The sequence below is a fragment of the Perca fluviatilis genome, chromosome 1 (genome assembly GCF_010015445.1).
Source record: "Perca fluviatilis chromosome 1, GENO_Pfluv_1.0, whole genome shotgun sequence".
Lineage (NCBI taxonomy): Eukaryota > Metazoa > Chordata > Actinopteri > Perciformes > Percidae > Perca > Perca fluviatilis.
In genome coordinates this window covers 26519104-26537681 of record NC_053112.1, presented here as the reverse complement: position 1 = coordinate 26537681, position 18578 = coordinate 26519104, and the positions used below count along the sequence as shown (strand labels likewise).

The 18578-nt window shown below is 40.2% G+C and overlaps 1 protein-coding gene and 1 long non-coding RNA gene across 3 annotated transcripts; both read left to right on the top strand.

The window, feature by feature from the left end:
- Positions 1-1957: 1957 nt before the first annotated feature.
- On the top strand, positions 1958-3849 carry LOC120566984. Of its 2 annotated transcripts, XR_005640498.1 has the most exons (4): positions 1958-2096; positions 2198-2309; positions 2908-3016; positions 3608-3849. It is a non-coding gene; the product is annotated as an uncharacterized LOC120566984 (long non-coding RNA). The 2 variants fall into 2 exon arrangements; XR_005640497.1 differs by lacking the exon at positions 2908-3016.
- A 714-nt stretch (positions 3850-4563) lies between these two features.
- On the top strand, positions 4564-18204 carry rfc1 (replication factor C (activator 1) 1). The gene is made up of 23 exons (XM_039803387.1): positions 4564-4662; positions 5130-5285; positions 5380-5455; positions 6190-6306; positions 6698-7005; positions 7772-7846; positions 8325-8402; positions 8510-8869; positions 9100-9213; positions 9325-9504; positions 10422-10526; positions 10830-11256; positions 11413-11525; positions 11712-11826; positions 12361-12449; positions 13067-13204; positions 14174-14269; positions 14371-14624; positions 14829-14946; positions 15666-15811; positions 15911-16124; positions 17244-17423; positions 17550-18204. The coding sequence occupies exons 1-23, from the start codon at positions 4660-4662 to the stop codon at positions 17655-17657; spliced, it is 3570 nt and encodes a 1189-aa protein (XP_039659321.1). The 5' UTR covers positions 4564-4659; the 3' UTR covers positions 17658-18204.
- Positions 18205-18578: the final 374 nt, after the last annotated feature.

The window sequence follows — 18578 nt, the reverse complement described above, 5'->3', positions numbered from 1 at the left end:
AAAAGCTTTTTGGAGGGGGCCCGATAACAATAAACAAACAGATAATATAGGCTACAAACCAAAAACTCAATTTACCATAAACACAAAATAGACAAATACAGAATACAACAGAATACAGACACTTAAGAAAATCAACAAATCCAGTCACAATAGACTCAACAAAGACAAATACTACAAACAGACACACGATCCCAGCACAAACTATAGCACTTACGGAATAATCAACAATCATATGTTAAGAGCAATTTTTCCTTGAGACTTTTCTTGAAGATGGAGACGGAATGCGACACTTTCAAGCTTGTTCCAAATCTGCGGTACAAATACATGCAGATAAAGTGTTTGCCATAGGTCAATCTGACTGAAGACAAATCCATGCCTTGTTCACTTGGATGTGTATGATTCATGGCTAGAAATATCCCTGGAAAAGCTCTTGCAATTACAGAAGCAGTTGTTGCATGATATGTATTAACCATAAAAGATTAAACTGTAAAAATTCAACAGGCTTTCTTCATTTTTTAGCAAGTGATGAATGTAATGGGCATCTACACTAGGCTATATTTGAAGTACCATTTATTTAAGATAAAAAAGTGGATATTTGCCAGAATACAATTTTTCACCATAGGCATGACTTTGGTGATCCCCTCAATTTTTTCCTGTAGCTTCACCATGAGGTTCACATTTTTAATTTAATAATATCATAGCACCCAAAAGATTAAAATGTAAATGATATGCTTGAAGTAGGCTAGTCAAGGCAATTTATTTATATAGCACAATTCATACACTAATAATTCAAAGTGCTTAACATTAACAGTAAAAACAACAGTGGAATTGTAAGGTTACACATAAAAGATAATAAAAGATGATAAAAGACAAAATGATCAACATGGTTGTACAGGTTTGAAAAGCCCTGGAGAACAGGAATGTTTTAGGACCTGACGTAAAAAACTGTAAGCTGCTGGCCAATCTGCAGGCATTCTGGGAGTGTATTCCAGGCATGAGGAGCATAAAAACAGAAAGCTGCTTCTCCAGACTTTGTTCTTATAAAGGGAACTGCAAGCAGCCCGGCTTCTAAAGACCTGAGGGGTCTGGTTCATGTCTTTGATGTAATTTGGTCCTAGCCCATTAAGTGCTTTATAAATGAACAATCTTAACAGAATCTTAAACTTGATTCTCTTGTTTACTGGAAGCCAGTGAAGTGATGTCAGAACTGGAGCTACATGTAAGCTACATAATATACATATATTTACAGCTACATAAAATAGTAGCTGTAAATCAGCCTTACAGTTTCGGCTCAGGTGATAGACTGCCAGGAAGTCACTCCCATAAAATATTTACTCTTGAAACAACAGTGTTGTGATTTCCATTGGATCAGAGTACTATCACTTGGTTGCCTGTTCTGCCAATTTTTCCAGCCTGTTGTGATTGTGTAGGTTTCTGTGTCCTGTATGTTTCTGTTTCCTGTATTTTTCCTAATGATTGTGTATGCTTCTGTACTGTGTTGATTGTGTTTGTTTCTGCTTCCTGTATGTTTCTGTGATGATTGTATAGGTTTCTGTTTTATTTTGGTAGTCTGGTTTTCTGTCTTGTCTTGTCTAGTTTTACTTCCTGTGTTTTCCCGCCTTTTTGATTACTCACTTTTTGATTACTTTGATGCCCACTCCTAATGTGTTGCACCTGTTCCCCAGCCCTAGTGTCACCTGTTCCTTGTTTTCTCATTTACCCTGTGCAATTGTTTTTGTTTTTTTAAGTGGCAGACTGAGCCTATATGTATTTGGATATACAATTTGTGAACAACAAGTGAAATTAGTAATGAATGTGATATTTTATTTAGAAGAATTACATTGTGTTGTTCTATCCTATCCAATATTTCCTATATTTCTAAACAGATTTCTATGCTGTATTCTGATGAAATGTCCCCCCTTACTGATTATTGGTCGCCCCCTGTGCTTAAAAAAAATCCTGGAATGATGCCCACCCTTTTCTGTTTGTCCTCAGAAAACCTGTCTGCCAACATATCTTGTCCCACTAATTGGACTCTGCACAATTGTAGATGTTTCCACTTTGTTACAACACCATTGAGTTGGGCTCAGGCTCAGGTAATCAGCATGATTTGTGCACTTGGTTAATTGGCATCTTCCTCTGAAAGTCTGTATGAATTTCCTAACAGCACTCCGTCTGTCCTTTAACCCCACTGTAGAAACACTGTCAATCCGAGGGGGGAAACCTTGCATCGATACACAGTGTTGAGGAGGTTTTGGAGATTCATAGGATCATACAACATAACACTGAGTTGAACAATGCAGCTAATGGTAAACATTATACCTGATTATATAACCATGGAATAATAATAATTATTATTATTGTATATAGCGCTTTAAAAGGTACTCAAAGGCACTTTACAAGGTCGACGAAAAAACAACAACTGATAACTGATCGGTAACAGGATCAGTTTAACAATGTTATTTTATTCAGTGAATTAAAACATAAATGAATACATAAATATATACCTATGAAATACATCCTGAAATAAATAAATGAGGCAATAAATAAATAAATAGGTTTTCGTTCGCATGCTGAATTTTGCATTTAGCTCAAATGCACCACAGTGCCAAAGTACAACCTCATAGAGCTGCTATGACTCTTATAGGCCTATTTAACTTTATTTACAAATGTTGAAAGCTGAACCTAAATGGATTTGAATAGATAATAGAAATATTTTTTTTGTGTTTAAGAAGTGGCTGTGTTGTTTTTGTTGATAAGTTGATTGTCTGCCATGTGCTTATATAAGTTAGCCAGTGGTTAGCTTTAAGATTAGAAGCTAAAATGTGAAGATGATTCACACAGTATTGATTCATATGTACTTACCTGATTCTACGTGTAATGTATTATTCTATTCTATTTATGTAGGAAAATACTTGGTTCTGGGGTGATGGTAAACCTTTCAAATTCACATACTGGTGTCCAGGAACACCAAAGGATCCCAAAAAACAGTGCTGTTTACAGATTTCTTCTAGAGGTAAATTATGATACATATAGCTTTAGAGTGTGAGGATTAATTACAAAATGTAGGCTTGTTGAAAAATGTATCCGTTAGTCATACATTGTATTTTAGTGGATAATTTAGAGAAATAAATAATACAAATAGCTCTGTTTAGTAACTTTCTGAATCATACTTTGTTAGAATGAATCAAATCACATGACAGCAATACATTTCTTTATTTCACATTTTATCACTTTAGTTTAGTTTATATAGCTTTCATCTCTGTAGGATGAAACCTGGAGGCCTTTATGTGTTTGATAGTCCCAGTGATAAAATATTGGTGCATTAAACTGTACAATCAAGTCCACTATAGTCAACATTGTACTTTTACCGTTTTGAATTTATATTATTATTAGTATATGACTATGAACATATGCACCAATTACCACACTGTTGCGATGACAGCCAACAAGTTCTGCCTATAACTGCATGTGATGTAGTTATACAGAACAAGCCTGTGTCTTACAGTATCTGTTTCTGCCTGTTATGCGAGTGCGGCCTCATTAGACAGTTTCAGGTTTTGGTTTGTGTATCGCCGACTGATGTCTGTGTTTCTGATGTTTACAGATGGACAGTGCTGGGAAGACTCATTGTGTTACAATCTCCTCCCATCAATCTGTGCCAAACCCTCCAGTGATTGCTGAACGGACACAGAGGCATGCACTACCTTTAAACAAACACTTGGTATATGTGACAAGTGAAACTGAAGCTGAAGAAGAGGATTGAATGGTTGTTAATGAGTATCTTATTACCACTCTGAGAAAATTAGTCTTATAATGTAAAATTAAAAAGCTGAAGCATTGAAACAAGCTGGTCTGTGAGTCTGTCAGAAGTCTATTGTTTTTATAGATATAGCTGTTTTGCATCTTGACAACATCTCAAAGCACACACACGTAGGTTGTGCTTCTATGTACTTCACGGGGCAATTTATGTCACTTTTACATGAAAGTACATAAAATGTATCCTTTATCATCCAAACACCATAGAGACCTTCCTGTTTGCAAGCAAAAGTGTGTAAGACATTTCCTTAAGTTTATAAATTGTATGTAGCCTACATATTATAGTTTCACCAACTGGATAAACAGACAATTCTTCATATAGTAATACAGTATGTCAGAGGTAATTTAACATACACTTGAGACTGTCAAGATAAATATTTCATACACACAATTTGTATTTGTTATTTTTACACCTCCGCTGTCAGTGTCTCAACGTGTTTTTTTGTTGTTCTTCTATAAAAGAAACTATTGAACATTTACATACACATACATTTTGGAAAGATATACAGAACTTGGTGCCCTTAAAAGTTAAGCTAATACTTTGAAATAAACAATCACGTGTATTCAAAACATATTTTAATTATCTCTAGTATATACTCATTTTATACAAAATATATTCATATTTATTTCCCATTGCTGTTGTTCCTTTTCTTCTCTTTTCATATTTTGGATGATTTCTTTGCTGTGTAAAATTCTGTATTAAAAAACAACAAAACGCACGCTCAGTGACGCACATGACGGGTGTGCGTCATCTCCAAGCGACAGCAGAATTCGCGCCAATCACTTGAAGGATATTCTGAAAACTACCCTAACCCTAATCTGGGAGAAAGCCTGTTGATAATGGTACGTTACACATTTAAACTATTTATTCGCTCCTTCTGCAAGCTGTCTATACAAACAAAGTGGTTCAAATTGCTGTCTTGTTGACTCTGCTCCTGAAACTGAAAATTGAAGTGCGCAGTGTTAACGTTAGCTAACGTTAACGTTACAGCTAAAGATGAAGATACAAAATAACGTTAAAATTAGCGGGTAAAAGTTCAGCGAGGGACACATTACGATCTTTTGCTATGTTGTCGTGTAACAGTTGACATGTGCCTGCTGTTTTCTTAACATAGTTTAAATGATGCAGCACTTTTTTTTCTTGAAATCAATGTCAGAAAGTGAGATCTTCAAACATCAATTTGCATCCAGTAACGTGAACGTTATATATAGGCCTAGTTAGATAACGTTAACCGTGTAGCGCTGTAATCTGTGTGCCCAGTCAACAGTTTTGTTAACAGGTTAAGATATACATGTTTGTGTGCACACAGGACATCAGGCGGTTCTTTGCACCGACTTCAGCCAAGCCTTCAGTGCAGAAACCAGCTCCAAATGGAAACATCAAAACAGAGGAGAAGAAGAAGAAAAAGAAAAAGAATTCCTCCTCATCATCAAACGAGGAAGTGAAAAAGAAAGAGATCGCCAAGGCAAGGAAATTATGTTACCTCCTGCCCTCCTTCTTGTAGTGATACATCTGTTTTATGTTATTCTTCACGTTTTATTGTGGTTTATATACTTTAGGTGAAAAGCTCCAAACCAAAGGAGACACACAAAGATAGCGAGAAAAAACGAAAGAAGCATGCAGTCATAGAATCAGGTGTGTATGATTTTGTGCTACTACATAATTCCCCTGCATCATGGTCAGAAAACAGGTTTTCAAGCCATCTTTAAAATATAGGTTTTTTTTAAATGGTCACTGTTGTTTTGAAGGTGTTTCTAGGCTGATAATACGGTTTGCTATTTTGTTTCATTTTATTCATTCAGTTTTTGAGACATCAAACAAATCTGAGATGCAGGCGAGGATTCAAAGGTTTCCAGAATTATCTTCAGTCTATCTGGATTTAAAACTACTCAGTCTGCTAAGAGAGGAAAAAATGTCATATGGCCATATCTTCAATTATTTCCCTAAATTGTGACTCTTATTTTCTAATCCAAATAAAAGCAAATTACATTTCTCTTTGTATGTAAATAATAACATTTGAAATCAACACAAATAACTTCTATTGTGCAATGGGCCAACTATGTTTTTATCCAGAAGGCTAGAAGAGTCTTTAAAGGATTCTGGAAATGCATTTTAAAATAGTAAGTGTTGTCAAACAAGATTTCCAGAATTTAATTTCAGAAAAATTATGCTTTGCTCAGTGAGAGGCATAAACAAGGAACTTTTTGATCAGGTAAAAAAAGAGGCACCTTAAGAAATAAAACTATTAAGTAAGAACACATCTGTGCTGCACCGGCAATATTTTGTTATTTTAAACTTTTTGATCAGCTTTGATCGAAAGCTTGACACGTCTTTTCTTCATGGCATATCTTGTTTTTATGTCTATCCAGACTCTGAGGATGAGGAGCCAGTGAGGAAGTCAAAAAAATCCCCAAAAGAGAAACAGAAGATGAGCAAAACTGAGCCACCTCCCAAAAAAGATCCTGTGCAGTATGTCTCTGAAACAGGTAATGGGTCTATGGTTTATTATCATCATATTGCAGACATACTTGCTGGGGCTGTACAGACCTGGTATACATGTTGTGATTAATTGTCATGTTTGCCTCAAAGACAAAAATACACCTGTCCTCACAATGGTTCTCTAATTAATTCTTTGTCAAGTTTAGTCTGTTAGTTAATCATCACAATAATAAGCACAAAACAATAATGTTGACCACCTAAATTTTAAATACATTTCAGCAGAAAGTTGGGAATTGCAACGGGCAAAATAAATCTTTTTGTTTAGAAATGGGCAGACACAAACGCATTAGTAAACAGATGGGTCCAGCTTGAAGAAGACAATGATGTTTTGTTAATTTATGGAACATTTATTTTGATATTTCTCTTTTTTTGTTGTAGACTCAGACAGCGACAACTTTCAGTCCTTAAAGAAGGTGTCTGAACCTAAGCAGAATGGCACGGCCAAACAGACAAAGTCAGATGCAGGAAGTGTTCGTCCAGGAGTCAAAGAGGGGCTGAAGTCTCCTGTCAAGCCCTCCTCCACACAGGGGAAAACTGCGGTGAAGTCTCCTCCTGTGCCCGTCACCCCTAAATCAGCCCCGCCTCCTCCGCTCAAACGAACCCCCACTTCAGTACTCGACTACTTTGGCAGTGCGACTGTTCAGCGTTCAGACAAGAAGCTTGTAGCCAGCACCAAGCGAAAGGCTGTGAGTATTAATTCATTATTTACTGTTTTCACTTCTTCTCTTCAAACCCTCTCACTCTTTTCATGATCCTGCTTTTTCATCCAAGCTGTCAAGATTCATGGCTTTCTTCAGCAAACTTTGTTTTCAGCCTTCCATTACTGTATCAAATTAGAGGATGGATGCCCGACGGGACCCAACGGTACCTGACGGGCCGGGTCGGGTTTGGACAGATATTTAGAAATGATGTTCGGGTCGGGCTCGGTCACATCAGCACGATAAGGCATTGAACATTTTAAATTTAAAACAACTTATTATGTAGGTAGCCAATGGGCCTGTTTCACTTGATGCAAAGGTTTGTTTTTTTTTAAACACGCACAGACACACACGGACATAGCTACAAACATACACACACACACACACACACACAGACATAGCTACACACACACACACACACAGACATAGCTACAGACAAACACACACACACATATGCGCGCGTGTGCCTGTGTTAACGTGCGCTTGTTGCCCCATGTGCGCTCATCTGTTGACATTTCTGAATGACTTCCTACAGCTTAATAAACGCAGGCTTTCCACACAAATAAATGTACATGTGTCATTAGTTTGAGAAAAAAATGAGATTTTAACTGTGTCGGGCTCGGACATAAATATCTTAATGGCTGTTGGACGCGGGCTGGGCTCGGACAGAAAAATGCGACCCGATCCACACTCTGTATCAAATAAGGATCCTTTTATAACAAACTGACTTTGTAAAAACTCATCCTCTCCTCAGCCGACTCAGGACACAGATGATCTCATGAGTGATGAGCAAATTGCCAAACAGCTGCAGATGGATGAGGACATGGAGGTAGGCTGATCAACATACAGTAACATCTGCATGTTAATTGCATGAGTAATTCCAACCAGAGGTCGTCCATTAGCCATTTGACAGAAAATGAATGATTCATCATATATGATTGTAACGGAATATCTCTGGGTTGTGGACTGTTGGTTTGATAAAAGGAAGCAGTTTGAATATGTCAGGCTTTTTAAAAAACTAAACAATTTTCAGCATTTTAGAGGTAAAATGGTTAAACTTATAAAATATTCTGCAAAGGTTAAGGACTTTAAAGGTTTGTCTCCCAAGCCTGGTAATGTTTTTGAAAGTTTACAAGTTATAATGAATCTTTTGGAGAATTACTGAAATTCTAAATAATGATTTAATGTTGCTTGAATGTAAAAAGTCCCAAGAGTAATGCAGAAATTATTATACACAGTTAAACTTGTTTGTTTTTTCATTCTCATACTGCATCCTCATATTGCTTTTTCGCTCCTACATCACTCAGCTGGAAAAGCAGGTCCATGAGGACGAGGAGTTTGCCAGAACTCTGGCCATGCTGGACGAGGAGCCTCAAGCAAAGAAGGTGATTTAAAAAAACAACAAAAAACAACAACAACCTCAACACAAAGGCACATCAATTTTGATATTAGTGATTGCTTAATATAATTTTGTGTGTGTGTCTTCATCCAGGCTCGTAAAGGCTTCGATGAAAAATCAGCCGCGACCGCGTGTCCCAAAAAGAGCAGTACCGGCTCTGCTGCTGGCAGCCCGTCAAAGACCAACCGAAGGGGCAGCATGTCAGAAGACGTGATTAGTCCGTCTCCTAAGAAGAACCCCGCCCCCGTCAAAGCCAGCTCCAAACTGGCCATGATGAAGAAAAAGGAAGAAGAGAGGGAAGAAAGGCCAAAGAGTAAAACACCAATTTCGCCCACAAAAATAAAACTCTCTCCCAAAAACGAGCCCCTGTCTTTGTCAATCTCAGACAAGAGGTTTACTCCCAAGAAAGGAACCACACCCACCACAGTAAAAATTTCTCCCAAGAAACCAGAGGTGAGCAAGGCATAATACATTGCATCAATATCATGATGCACATAATCAATCAATCAATCAATCAATTCTTCAATCAAATTGTCCCCAAAGGAGCAGCGAAGAGAAACTCATGATAAAACACAAAGCACATGCATGCATCATAAAGCAAAAATGAGCATGGAGTACACAATTTAAAGTTAAAAGTTAAAACAATTTAAAGACAAATGTCCTCACTGTCTCACTCTGATCAGAGCACGAATACGAGTCCTGATGATTCAGAGAAGAAGAAGGTCAACTCTGCAGCTTACAGGAACTTCCTGAACCGCGATGGACCACGAGCTCTCGGCTCCAAGGAAATCCCACAGGTACTCACTCACTCACTCATTCACAGATGCATCACACACATATCAGCCTTCAGACTGACCAACATCTTCATTTGAACTGCCTTTTTCGTGTGTGTCTGTGTGTGTCTCCAGGGTGCTGAGAACTGTTTGGAGGGCTGTGTGTTTGTGCTGACGGGGGTCATGGAGTCCATGGAGAGGGATGATGCCAAATCCCTCATCGAGCGCTACGGAGGCAAGGTGACTGGCAACATCAGCAAGAAGACCACCTACCTGGTACAGGGCAGAGACAGCGGAGTCTCGAAGCTCGAGAAGGTGACCAACCTGATTCTGACTAATAAATTCAGATCCAGAGAAGCATTTCCTAAACGAAATATGTCTTAATCATATGGAGACAAATTTACCTTGATGTGTTGGCAGAGTTATAGATCGCATCAACAAATGATTTGACATACCAATCATCTTGGTAACCTTACACCCAATTTCCACCGGCTGTGTAACGGCAGCGGAGTAATTAGGTTTCCGTTAAAGTCAATGTGTGTATTTCCACTGACTGTGGAACGGCTGAGTTCCGACTCCGTCCCAGTTCCGGTGATCTGCAGCCCTCCGGAGCAGATACGCAGAGATTCCATTTTTGCCGGACGCCGCAGAGCTCCGCAGCAATTCAGCACACGGCAGATAGTGCGAGACAGGAAGTCAAGCACAGAAACAAAATAAACATCCGGTTAATTTTCTAAATAAAATACACCGTGCTCACGGCGGATCATATTTCCCTGCACCACACCTTGAAAACACAGCTCAGAGTCGTTTCCCCTCTACTCCTCTGGATGGTTTTGTGGTTCTATTCTACCTGAATTCGCGAACTTGTAGGTCCTCGTGACTACAGCTGTCAGTCATGGCCGCAGCCGTGCCGCAACAAATCCGGACCTGGTGGGTATTGATGGACGGTGGAGCACGGAACAGACACGGAGCAGAGCCGGTCCGCAGCCGTTCTGCGTTCAGTGGTAATCCGGAGTTACAACTGTAGGGCGAGATGCTTACCAAGTGTCATATTAAGTAAAATTGCACACAATATATGAACGGTATATGTAGGCACCAAAGAACAATAAAAATAAGTATTCAAGCATTTGAGGCTTTCAGTCTTTTACTTCCTGCCTCTTTTCTGTACTGATTTCCTTGTATCTGTCCATCAAATAAATATGGTGTGTTTGTACAATTGGCTTTATCCTCAGGCGGAGAGTCTCGGTACCAAGATCCTGGATGAGGATGGTCTGTTGGAGCTGATCAGAACCAAACCAGGAAAGAAGTCCAAGTATGAGATTGCTGCAGAGGCTGAGGTCAGCTCTCACAACTTAAATCATTATTTACAAAGTGATTTTTATTTGCTATTTTTATTAGCAATAAAATCATTTCAACCCAGAATATGTCAAAAACGTTTTTAATGACCAACTGAAATCACAAACATTACCCATTTCAAAACATTTTTTTAATATTTTTATTATTGAGATGCATCAGAAATGCTCCTTTGGCTGATTTACAGACCATCTGTCATAGAAGAAACATGCAATTTATTTTCAGTTGGTCTTTAACTGCAATTATATCCTGCACATAAGAGTGAATTTAATTTTTTTTATTTTTAGAGCAAAGCCTCAAACACCAGGACTCCCCCCAGCAAAACATTAAAAAGCACCCCCAAAGCCCAGAAGATCTCTCCCTCCAAGGGGAATTCCAGGTCCCCCCACACCCCGAGCCCGTCTAAGACAGGCTTGGCCCAAGGCCACGGTGCCAGGACCAGAGATGGCTGCACTCCACCTGGGAGAGGCTCAGGCCACACAGCCCGGAGGGAGCTGGGCCTTTCCCCCTCCACTTCTTCATCTTCAGCCCCAGAACCATCATCGCCATCACTGACGCATGAGGACGCCAGTCTGCTGTGGGTTGACAAGTACCGCCCACGCTCTCTGAAGACTGTGATTGGTCAACAGGGAGATCAGAGCTGTGCCAATAAGCTGCTCCGCTGGCTGCAGAACTGGTACAGACACCACAGCGGGGGCTCTTCCAAGCCACCAGGTAGCAGACGGTTTATCTGTCTTTGTGTTTTGAGGTGTGTGAGCAGAATTCCGAGTAATGATACAAACTAGATTTTTTCAGTGAATTTTAGTTCTGAATGTATCTGTATCTGTGTTTGAGTAGCTTGTGCTTTTTGTGCTGTTTGTGGTTGTACAGTTGCAAGGTTTGGTAAGTTTGGAGGAAAAGATGATGGATCTGGATTCAAAGCTGCTCTTCTCTCTGGACCTCCGGGCGTGGGTAAGACCACCACAGCTGCCCTGGTCTGTGAGGTCAGTCTGAAAACACACACAGCCATGTTGTTGGGTGCTTTTCTTTGTATTTTCTATATGCAATCACACCAGTCAGTATGATTTAAGTAATGCTGCACATATGACTTCCACTTGGGATAAATAATGTCCCAAGTGTCAGTGTCTTTTTACCCAACCTCTCCACTGTGTTTGTGTGTCGGCCTGCAGGAATTGGGCTTCAGCTACGTGGAGATGAACGCCAGCTGTACTCGCAGCAAAAACAGTCTGAAGGAAGTCGTCTCAGAGTCACTTAACAACACCAGCATTGAGAGCTTCTACAAAGGTGATCTCTCTTTTCATTTTTGTTTCTCCATGTTTCCGCCTGTTAACACATTTGGACCTACATTAGCCTTTATTGATGTGCTTTTTTCAGAAGAAAACAAACTGGAAGGTTTTAATTGTGAAACAGCAATAGGAAGTCATTTGTGCTTGACAGCATTGCAAAGAAAAAGCTGATGACTGTTGGCGTCTTGTGAGGCTTTGTGATAATATTTCCACCAAGTTTGTTAAGGTAGTCAAAAAAGATTAAGAGGCCCATACTTTAATAGTACGGTATGTACTCATATACAGTGCATGCAGAACAAACTAAGAATATTTCTGAAATTAGTGATTTATATAGCTCGTTGCAAGAATCATTTGGAGGCTGTGACTTCTACTCAGTTTACCAATCCGTTGATAAAGCATAATTGTGAATTTCACAGAATTTTGTTGAGTTTTTAGTAGCGAGGTTAAATATTTTTTTTCTTTAGAGAATTAACATAGCATACTATTTGTCCAGAATTGAAGTGAATACTATGTGGTGCTGTGTGTTTCGTAGGCACGTCTCAGAAAGTGAGCAGTAAACACGTCCTGATCATGGATGAGGTTGATGGCATGGCTGGTAACGAGGACCGTGGAGGAATCCAGGTAAAAAAGCAACAGATTCTCACATTTTGAAGAGGTTAGAGGTAGGGTTGTGTACCGAAACCCGGTTCCACTATGGAACCGGTTCCTACGCAACTGGTAGGAATCGGACAGGATTAGAACGCAAATTTCGGTTCCTCATTTTGGTTCCACTTAATGTGTCGACTGAAATATTTTCCCTCTGTCGCTCCGAAACGGACGTAAAAATATCACACTTTCTCTGTAGTCTAGCGTTAGCTAGCTACCGTGAATGTAGGCTACTTTTAAAATGCTATATTTTCCTTCTGGGCTCACTAAAACGGACGTAAAAGCAGGACATGCCATAAATCAGGAGAGGTGTCGTATCTTGCCAGAAAAGGCAAATATGGTCATTTTTCTGCAAAAGAACTGAAGTTTGAAGCTGGTTTAATTAGCATACCAACTCAACATTTATTTTGTTGTTACTTGTTAATAGTGTAACTGTTATTTATTATTAAATTATTGTAGTTGTGTGTTAGGTGACTTATGTTGACTTATTATATATTTAAGTACTTTAAACCGTTCATATATTGTTAAATTTAAATAATTTTCAATAAAAAACTTTGACTTGATACTAACCTCTGACCTTTCGCCTCCTGCAGGAGATGATCGGCCTGATCAGAAATTCAAAGATTCCGATCATCTGCATGTGCAACGATCGTAACCACCAGAAGATCAGGTCACTGGCCAACTACTGCTTCGATTTGCGCTTCCAGAGGCCGCGAGTGGAACAGATCAAGGTACACACACACACACACACACAGACATACACACACACACATACAGTCCCACATCTGACGAGACAAGTTTTCTAGCATGTCGGTTAAAATAAAACGGCATAAACTTTAGGATACATCACACACAGAGACGCTGTGGTTGTAAGCATTTGGATAGTGGCTGAAAACAAGCTAATAATATGAAAACCTATAATGTTGATTTTTTTTTTTGGGACACTCATGAATGGAGATAATTAAGACTTCAATATATGCCAATGATTCCTAATTATGACATGCTGCACAATAGACAGTAATAGCTTCCTGTTACCAGCTTTAAATCGAAAAATTGAAAGGGCAAAGTATGCATATTTTCAACCAATTTTGTATCATAATAATGTTGGTAGTATGTGTAAATAAACTATGTTAAACTTCCCTCCATCCATTGACCAACGTCCCTACTCTCCTCACTCATTCACTCATTTGGTTAGTGTATTGCCTATTTCTCCCTATTGATTCTATGACATGTTGGCATTAGGTCCAGGCCCCCAGGAAGTATGGGGCTTTGAGTTGAAGCAAATTTGACATAGCGGCCAAACAGTGGAATTACAACGTCTGTGTCCCTATTGTGTGGAAGCAGTGCCGGTCATCCGATTAATTTCATAGGAGGAAGTGCTGCAAACGCTGTATACAGTTTTTTATATATTTTTTTACATCGATGATTACGTCACTTACCAATGGGAGCGTTATTGGTCTAGTGCGGTGCATTCTGGTAGTTGTAGGTTTTCTACCCTTTTTAAACGAAAGGGAATACCACAGCCTATTTTCTCTGTTTTCTCTGGTCATGTAGTGTGCGCCATTTTACTGCATAGACGGTACAGTTTTATGAAAACCCCCTCTTTCCAGTGGTAAAATAGGTCTTATAAGTGAGCGCTTAAATGTAAATATTTACTTTTCCTGATCCTTTACTTTTGTTTTCTCTCTCCATTTTTTTAGGGAGCAATGATGTCCCTCGCTTTCAAGGAGGGAATCAAGATCCCACCCCCAGCTCTTAACGAAATGATCCTAGCCTCCAATCAGGATATCCGACAGGTAAAGAAGACAAAAAAGCATCATTAATTCATACCGAGGTTTTGCTTTCACTCGCCACCCTCGGTCTCCCCTCTCACCATGCTGACTGTTTTTTCCTCCAGGTGATCCACAACCTGAGCATGTGGTCGGCCAAAAACAAGGTGATGACGTATGACCAGTGTAAGTCTGACGCAGCCAGCGCTCGCAAGGACATGAAACTGGGTCCGTTTGATGTTTGTAGGAAGGTATTTGCCTCAGGGGAGGAGACGGCCCACATGAGCCTCATCGACAAGTCTGACCTCTTCTTCCACGACTACTCGCTAGCGCCGCTCTTTGTCCAAGAGAACTACCCGCATGTTCGACCAAAGGCTGCAGGGTGAGAGAGGCCGGCTGTTTCCACCTATGTCTGTTATCTATGCTAAGCTAAGCTAATTTGCCCCCTGGATCTAGCTCCATTAATGCACAGACATGAGAGTGGTATCAATCTTTTTTTTCTTTCTCAAAGAAAACAAAACAAACATTTCCTACACTGTCAAACCATTCATTTAATATTTCTATATTTTCATGTCTCTTCTCACAGTGGTGACCTGAAGTCCCACCTGGTGTTGCTCAGCAAGACAGCTGACTCCATCTCTGATGGAGACCTGGTGGACAGACAGATCCGCTCTCGGCAGAACTGGTCACTCTTGCCCACACAGGTAACACTCATTCACGCATGCACGCATTCACTTCTTTAGATTGGCTTTTGTTAAGCGTTTGTAAAACACTGAATTATATGACATTAAAGGTCCCATGACATGGTGCTCTTTGGATGCTTTTATATAGGCCTTAGTGGTCCCCTAATACTGTATCTGAAGTCTCTTTCCTGAAATTCAGCCTTGGTGCAGAATTACAGCCACTAGAGCCAGCCCCACAATGAGCTTTCCTTAGGATGTGCCATTTCTGTGTCTAGCTATTGAGGAGGAGAGAGGGGGGGCAAGGTGGAGGGTGGGGGTGTGGCCTTGACCAACTGCCACTTTGCTCGTTTGAAAGCCATGATGTCTCTCTCTCTCATGGGTGGGCCTAATTCTCTGGGGGGGCAGAGAAAGAGGAGGTAACCTTGCTCATAAGGAGCAAGATTCCGCCCATCTGAGCTTTCATTTTCTCAAAGGCAGAGCAGGATACCCAGGGCTCGGTTTATACCTATTGCCATTTCTAGCCACTGGTGGACCATAGGCAGGCTGGGGGAACGCATATTAATGTTAAAAAACCTCATAATGTGAAATTTTCATGCCATGGGACCTTTTAATAACAGTAAACACACACTCCGTTATCACATCATTCTTGCAAAAAAGCTAATACACAGTCAATACACACACGCTCATGTGTCGGGATACCAGAGATTGATCATTGTGCTGGTCTGTGTTTGTGCTCGTAGGCCATCTATGCCAGTGTGTTACCAGGGGAGCTCATGAAAGGCTACATGAGTCAGTTCCCCAACTTCCCCAGCTGGCTCGGCAAGAACTCCTCCACCAGCAAACATTCCCGCATCGTCCAGGAGCTGGCCTCACACATGTGTTTAAAGTGAGTCGGCCTTGATCACTGTCTTTGAACTTTTTACACCCTGTCAAACACAGTATCGCACTCGAGTATTTAAATGTTTGATTTGTTTATCTCCTGCAGGACGATGAGCAGCAGACAGGCAGTGAACCTGGACTACCTGTACTACCTGCGGCAGGCACTGCTGAGCCCGCTTCAGAGGCACGGAGCGGAGGGCGCCGGCGAAGCTGTGCAGCTGCTGGACAACTACCAGCTCATCAAGGAGGACGTGGACAGCATCATGGAGATCAGCGTCTGGGGCGGACAACCAGACCCTTACTCCAAACTGGACTCCAAGGTCAGCAGGGGGTGGTATAGTATAGATGTTGGTGGTTGGATTTGAAATTGATGTATAAAGAAATACACCACAATTAGTTTAGATCATTGTGATAGCAATTAGAGCATCTCTGAGCATCACTCTGCTTAAGTACCACTTATACATAGAACTGTTCAACCCAATTCTCAATACACACCTTAACCAGTATCAGTGGTTCTCTACTGGGTACAAACGAAAGCGTAGGATTTGAAAGATTCTGACTCCTAGTGATCGCATAAAAAAGACAGCAATGGACGCCAATATTACCATATTTCAAGCCATACAAATAATCTAAACCTGCGATAACTTTCTTTTTTGGTCACTCAGGAGCAGCAGAAATAAGCTGTAAACACAACACTGACATATACATTTTTTAAGTTGATATGGTAAATACTGAGTAAAGCAGCTTCAATGAAATTAACTTAATCAGCTTTGTTTGTTTCAACAGCAAATCACAGATGATGAAATTGTCAAATAATAGCATAGCAAGTTACTTTTGAGGTCATGCTGATCTACAGTCGCCAAACTCCAGTACCAGTGTTTTACAGTGTGCTACTCCCCTTTTATGTTTTTTTTACTCACATTTTTATTATGAACCCATTGGTGTACATAATACCGCACAACAGATATGCATCTTTTTCTGATTTAAAGAAGGAACTCTCCGTTGGCTTGTGAGCTGGAAAAAACCAAACTCTGGTCAGGCCAATCACATCGTGTATAGAGTCGGTGGGCGGGCTTATGGCTGCTGCTGCTGGGAACAGTGGTCTTCTGGAAGACTTGGAGTTAAGCTTTTCTTTGAGAAAAGAACAAAGAACGGCACAGAAATCATTCTTAAAAAAGGAAGATGTGTTTCGGAGTTTTGCCGACCGGATACGGCAAAAGTTTAATCTATCAACTAGCTTTGCCACCTTCTTCGTTGCTCTGCTCTGTCTTTTATTACGTGCAGAGGGAATTTGAAAGACAACCGTTTATCCCGCCCCTCGGATTGAGCCCTGTCAGTGGTCAATCCCAGACCCAACATCTTGATGTTTGTCTGGCTGGTCAGGGTACCTAAATGTCCAACAAACGGTGAATTTCTCCCCTCTGTCTGTCTCCTCGCAGGTGAAGGCAGCATTCACACGAGCCTACAACAAAGAATCTCACCTGACGCCATACTCTCTGCAAGCAGTGAAGAAGGGCCGCCGTGGTGGCGGGGGGGAGTCAGAGTTCGGAGGAGAGGACGTGGACAACGAAGTGCAGGAGTCTGAAGACGAGGGCCTCAAAACCGACGCCATGATCAAAGTAAGAGCATTAACAATGAGGTTACAATGTGTAAACCCATTTGATTCCAAGTACACTCCATGCCAAAGGCTGTCTTCGTATCTTTTCACTGTTTATATGTCGTCTGTGTCTCGTTCCTCCGTGCAGCAGAAGAAGGCCAAAGCCACCAAGGAGTCAAAGAAAGAGAAGAAGGAAGATTCTGGAAAGGGAAAGGGCAAGGGGACGGGCAAAGGCAAAGCCAAAGCCAAGAAATGATCAGAGGAGGAACCCTTTCCTGGTCTGCCTCCCTCCGCCCCCACAGACTGTAATATTGTTTCTCTGCACTTGCAACGATCCTTTAATGAGCAACAGAAAGTAGTGAGAGTGGTCTTAACCTCTGCAGGTAACTCATCTGTCCCTTATCCCAACCACACTAAGCTAAGAAATGTCTTTCCACTTTTTTAAATTCCTGTCATGTTTCCATCAGAGCGTCTCTGATGTATATTACCTGCTTGTTCCATCCATTATCATGTCTACGCACCTCTGTAGTAACATGTGTCTCAACAGGAGTAGAGTGCATTTCTCCCGTCATCGGTTTGTGGTCCAGGTGTTAAGGCTGTAAATAATGTCACTGCGATGTATAAGACTGTTACTTTTTGCTACGACTACAATACAGAAATGCTTTAGTTCTACGGTTAGCACTGATGTTCCTGTAAATTGCAATTTTGTAAAAAACATTCATGATGATTAATAGAAAAATATGTCGCTCATTAGTATCAGTGATTGATTTTCTTTTGTTTAACTGAGTAAATGGTTTCTGGGAGTACATTGTTTTTTTTAAGATTTTAAATGAGATATTTAGTAGATTACACTTGGCCTGAATATAGATCATATTCTCTGATAAACTATTACTATCTATTTTGAAAAACTCAGCCACTCAAAAGACAATCTATGCAATAGAATCACAATCGTATTTAGTGTGTGAATAATGTGGATTCTACCTGCAGACTTGAGGCAAAGCCAATTGATAAAGAAATATAGACAAATGGAAAAACTTTCACTAAATAATCTGAGAGGTTAGCAAATAGAATTAGTGCTGCAACTAACAATCATTTTCATTATCAATTAATGTGCCAATTATTTTTTTTATTTTGATTTATGAAATGTGAAACAATAAGAAAAATCTAGAAAAAGCCA

Bases quoted from the DNA above. Each gene is read 5' to 3' on its own strand.
- rfc1 (XM_039803387.1), top strand. The intron at 6,307-6,697 runs GTAATGGGTCTA...TTTTTGTTGTAG, and splicing joins GCAGTATGTCTCTGAAACAG to ACTCAGACAGCGACAACTTT. The intron at 11,526-11,711 runs GTCAGTCTGAAA...GTCGGCCTGCAG, and splicing joins CAGCTGCCCTGGTCTGTGAG to GAATTGGGCTTCAGCTACGT.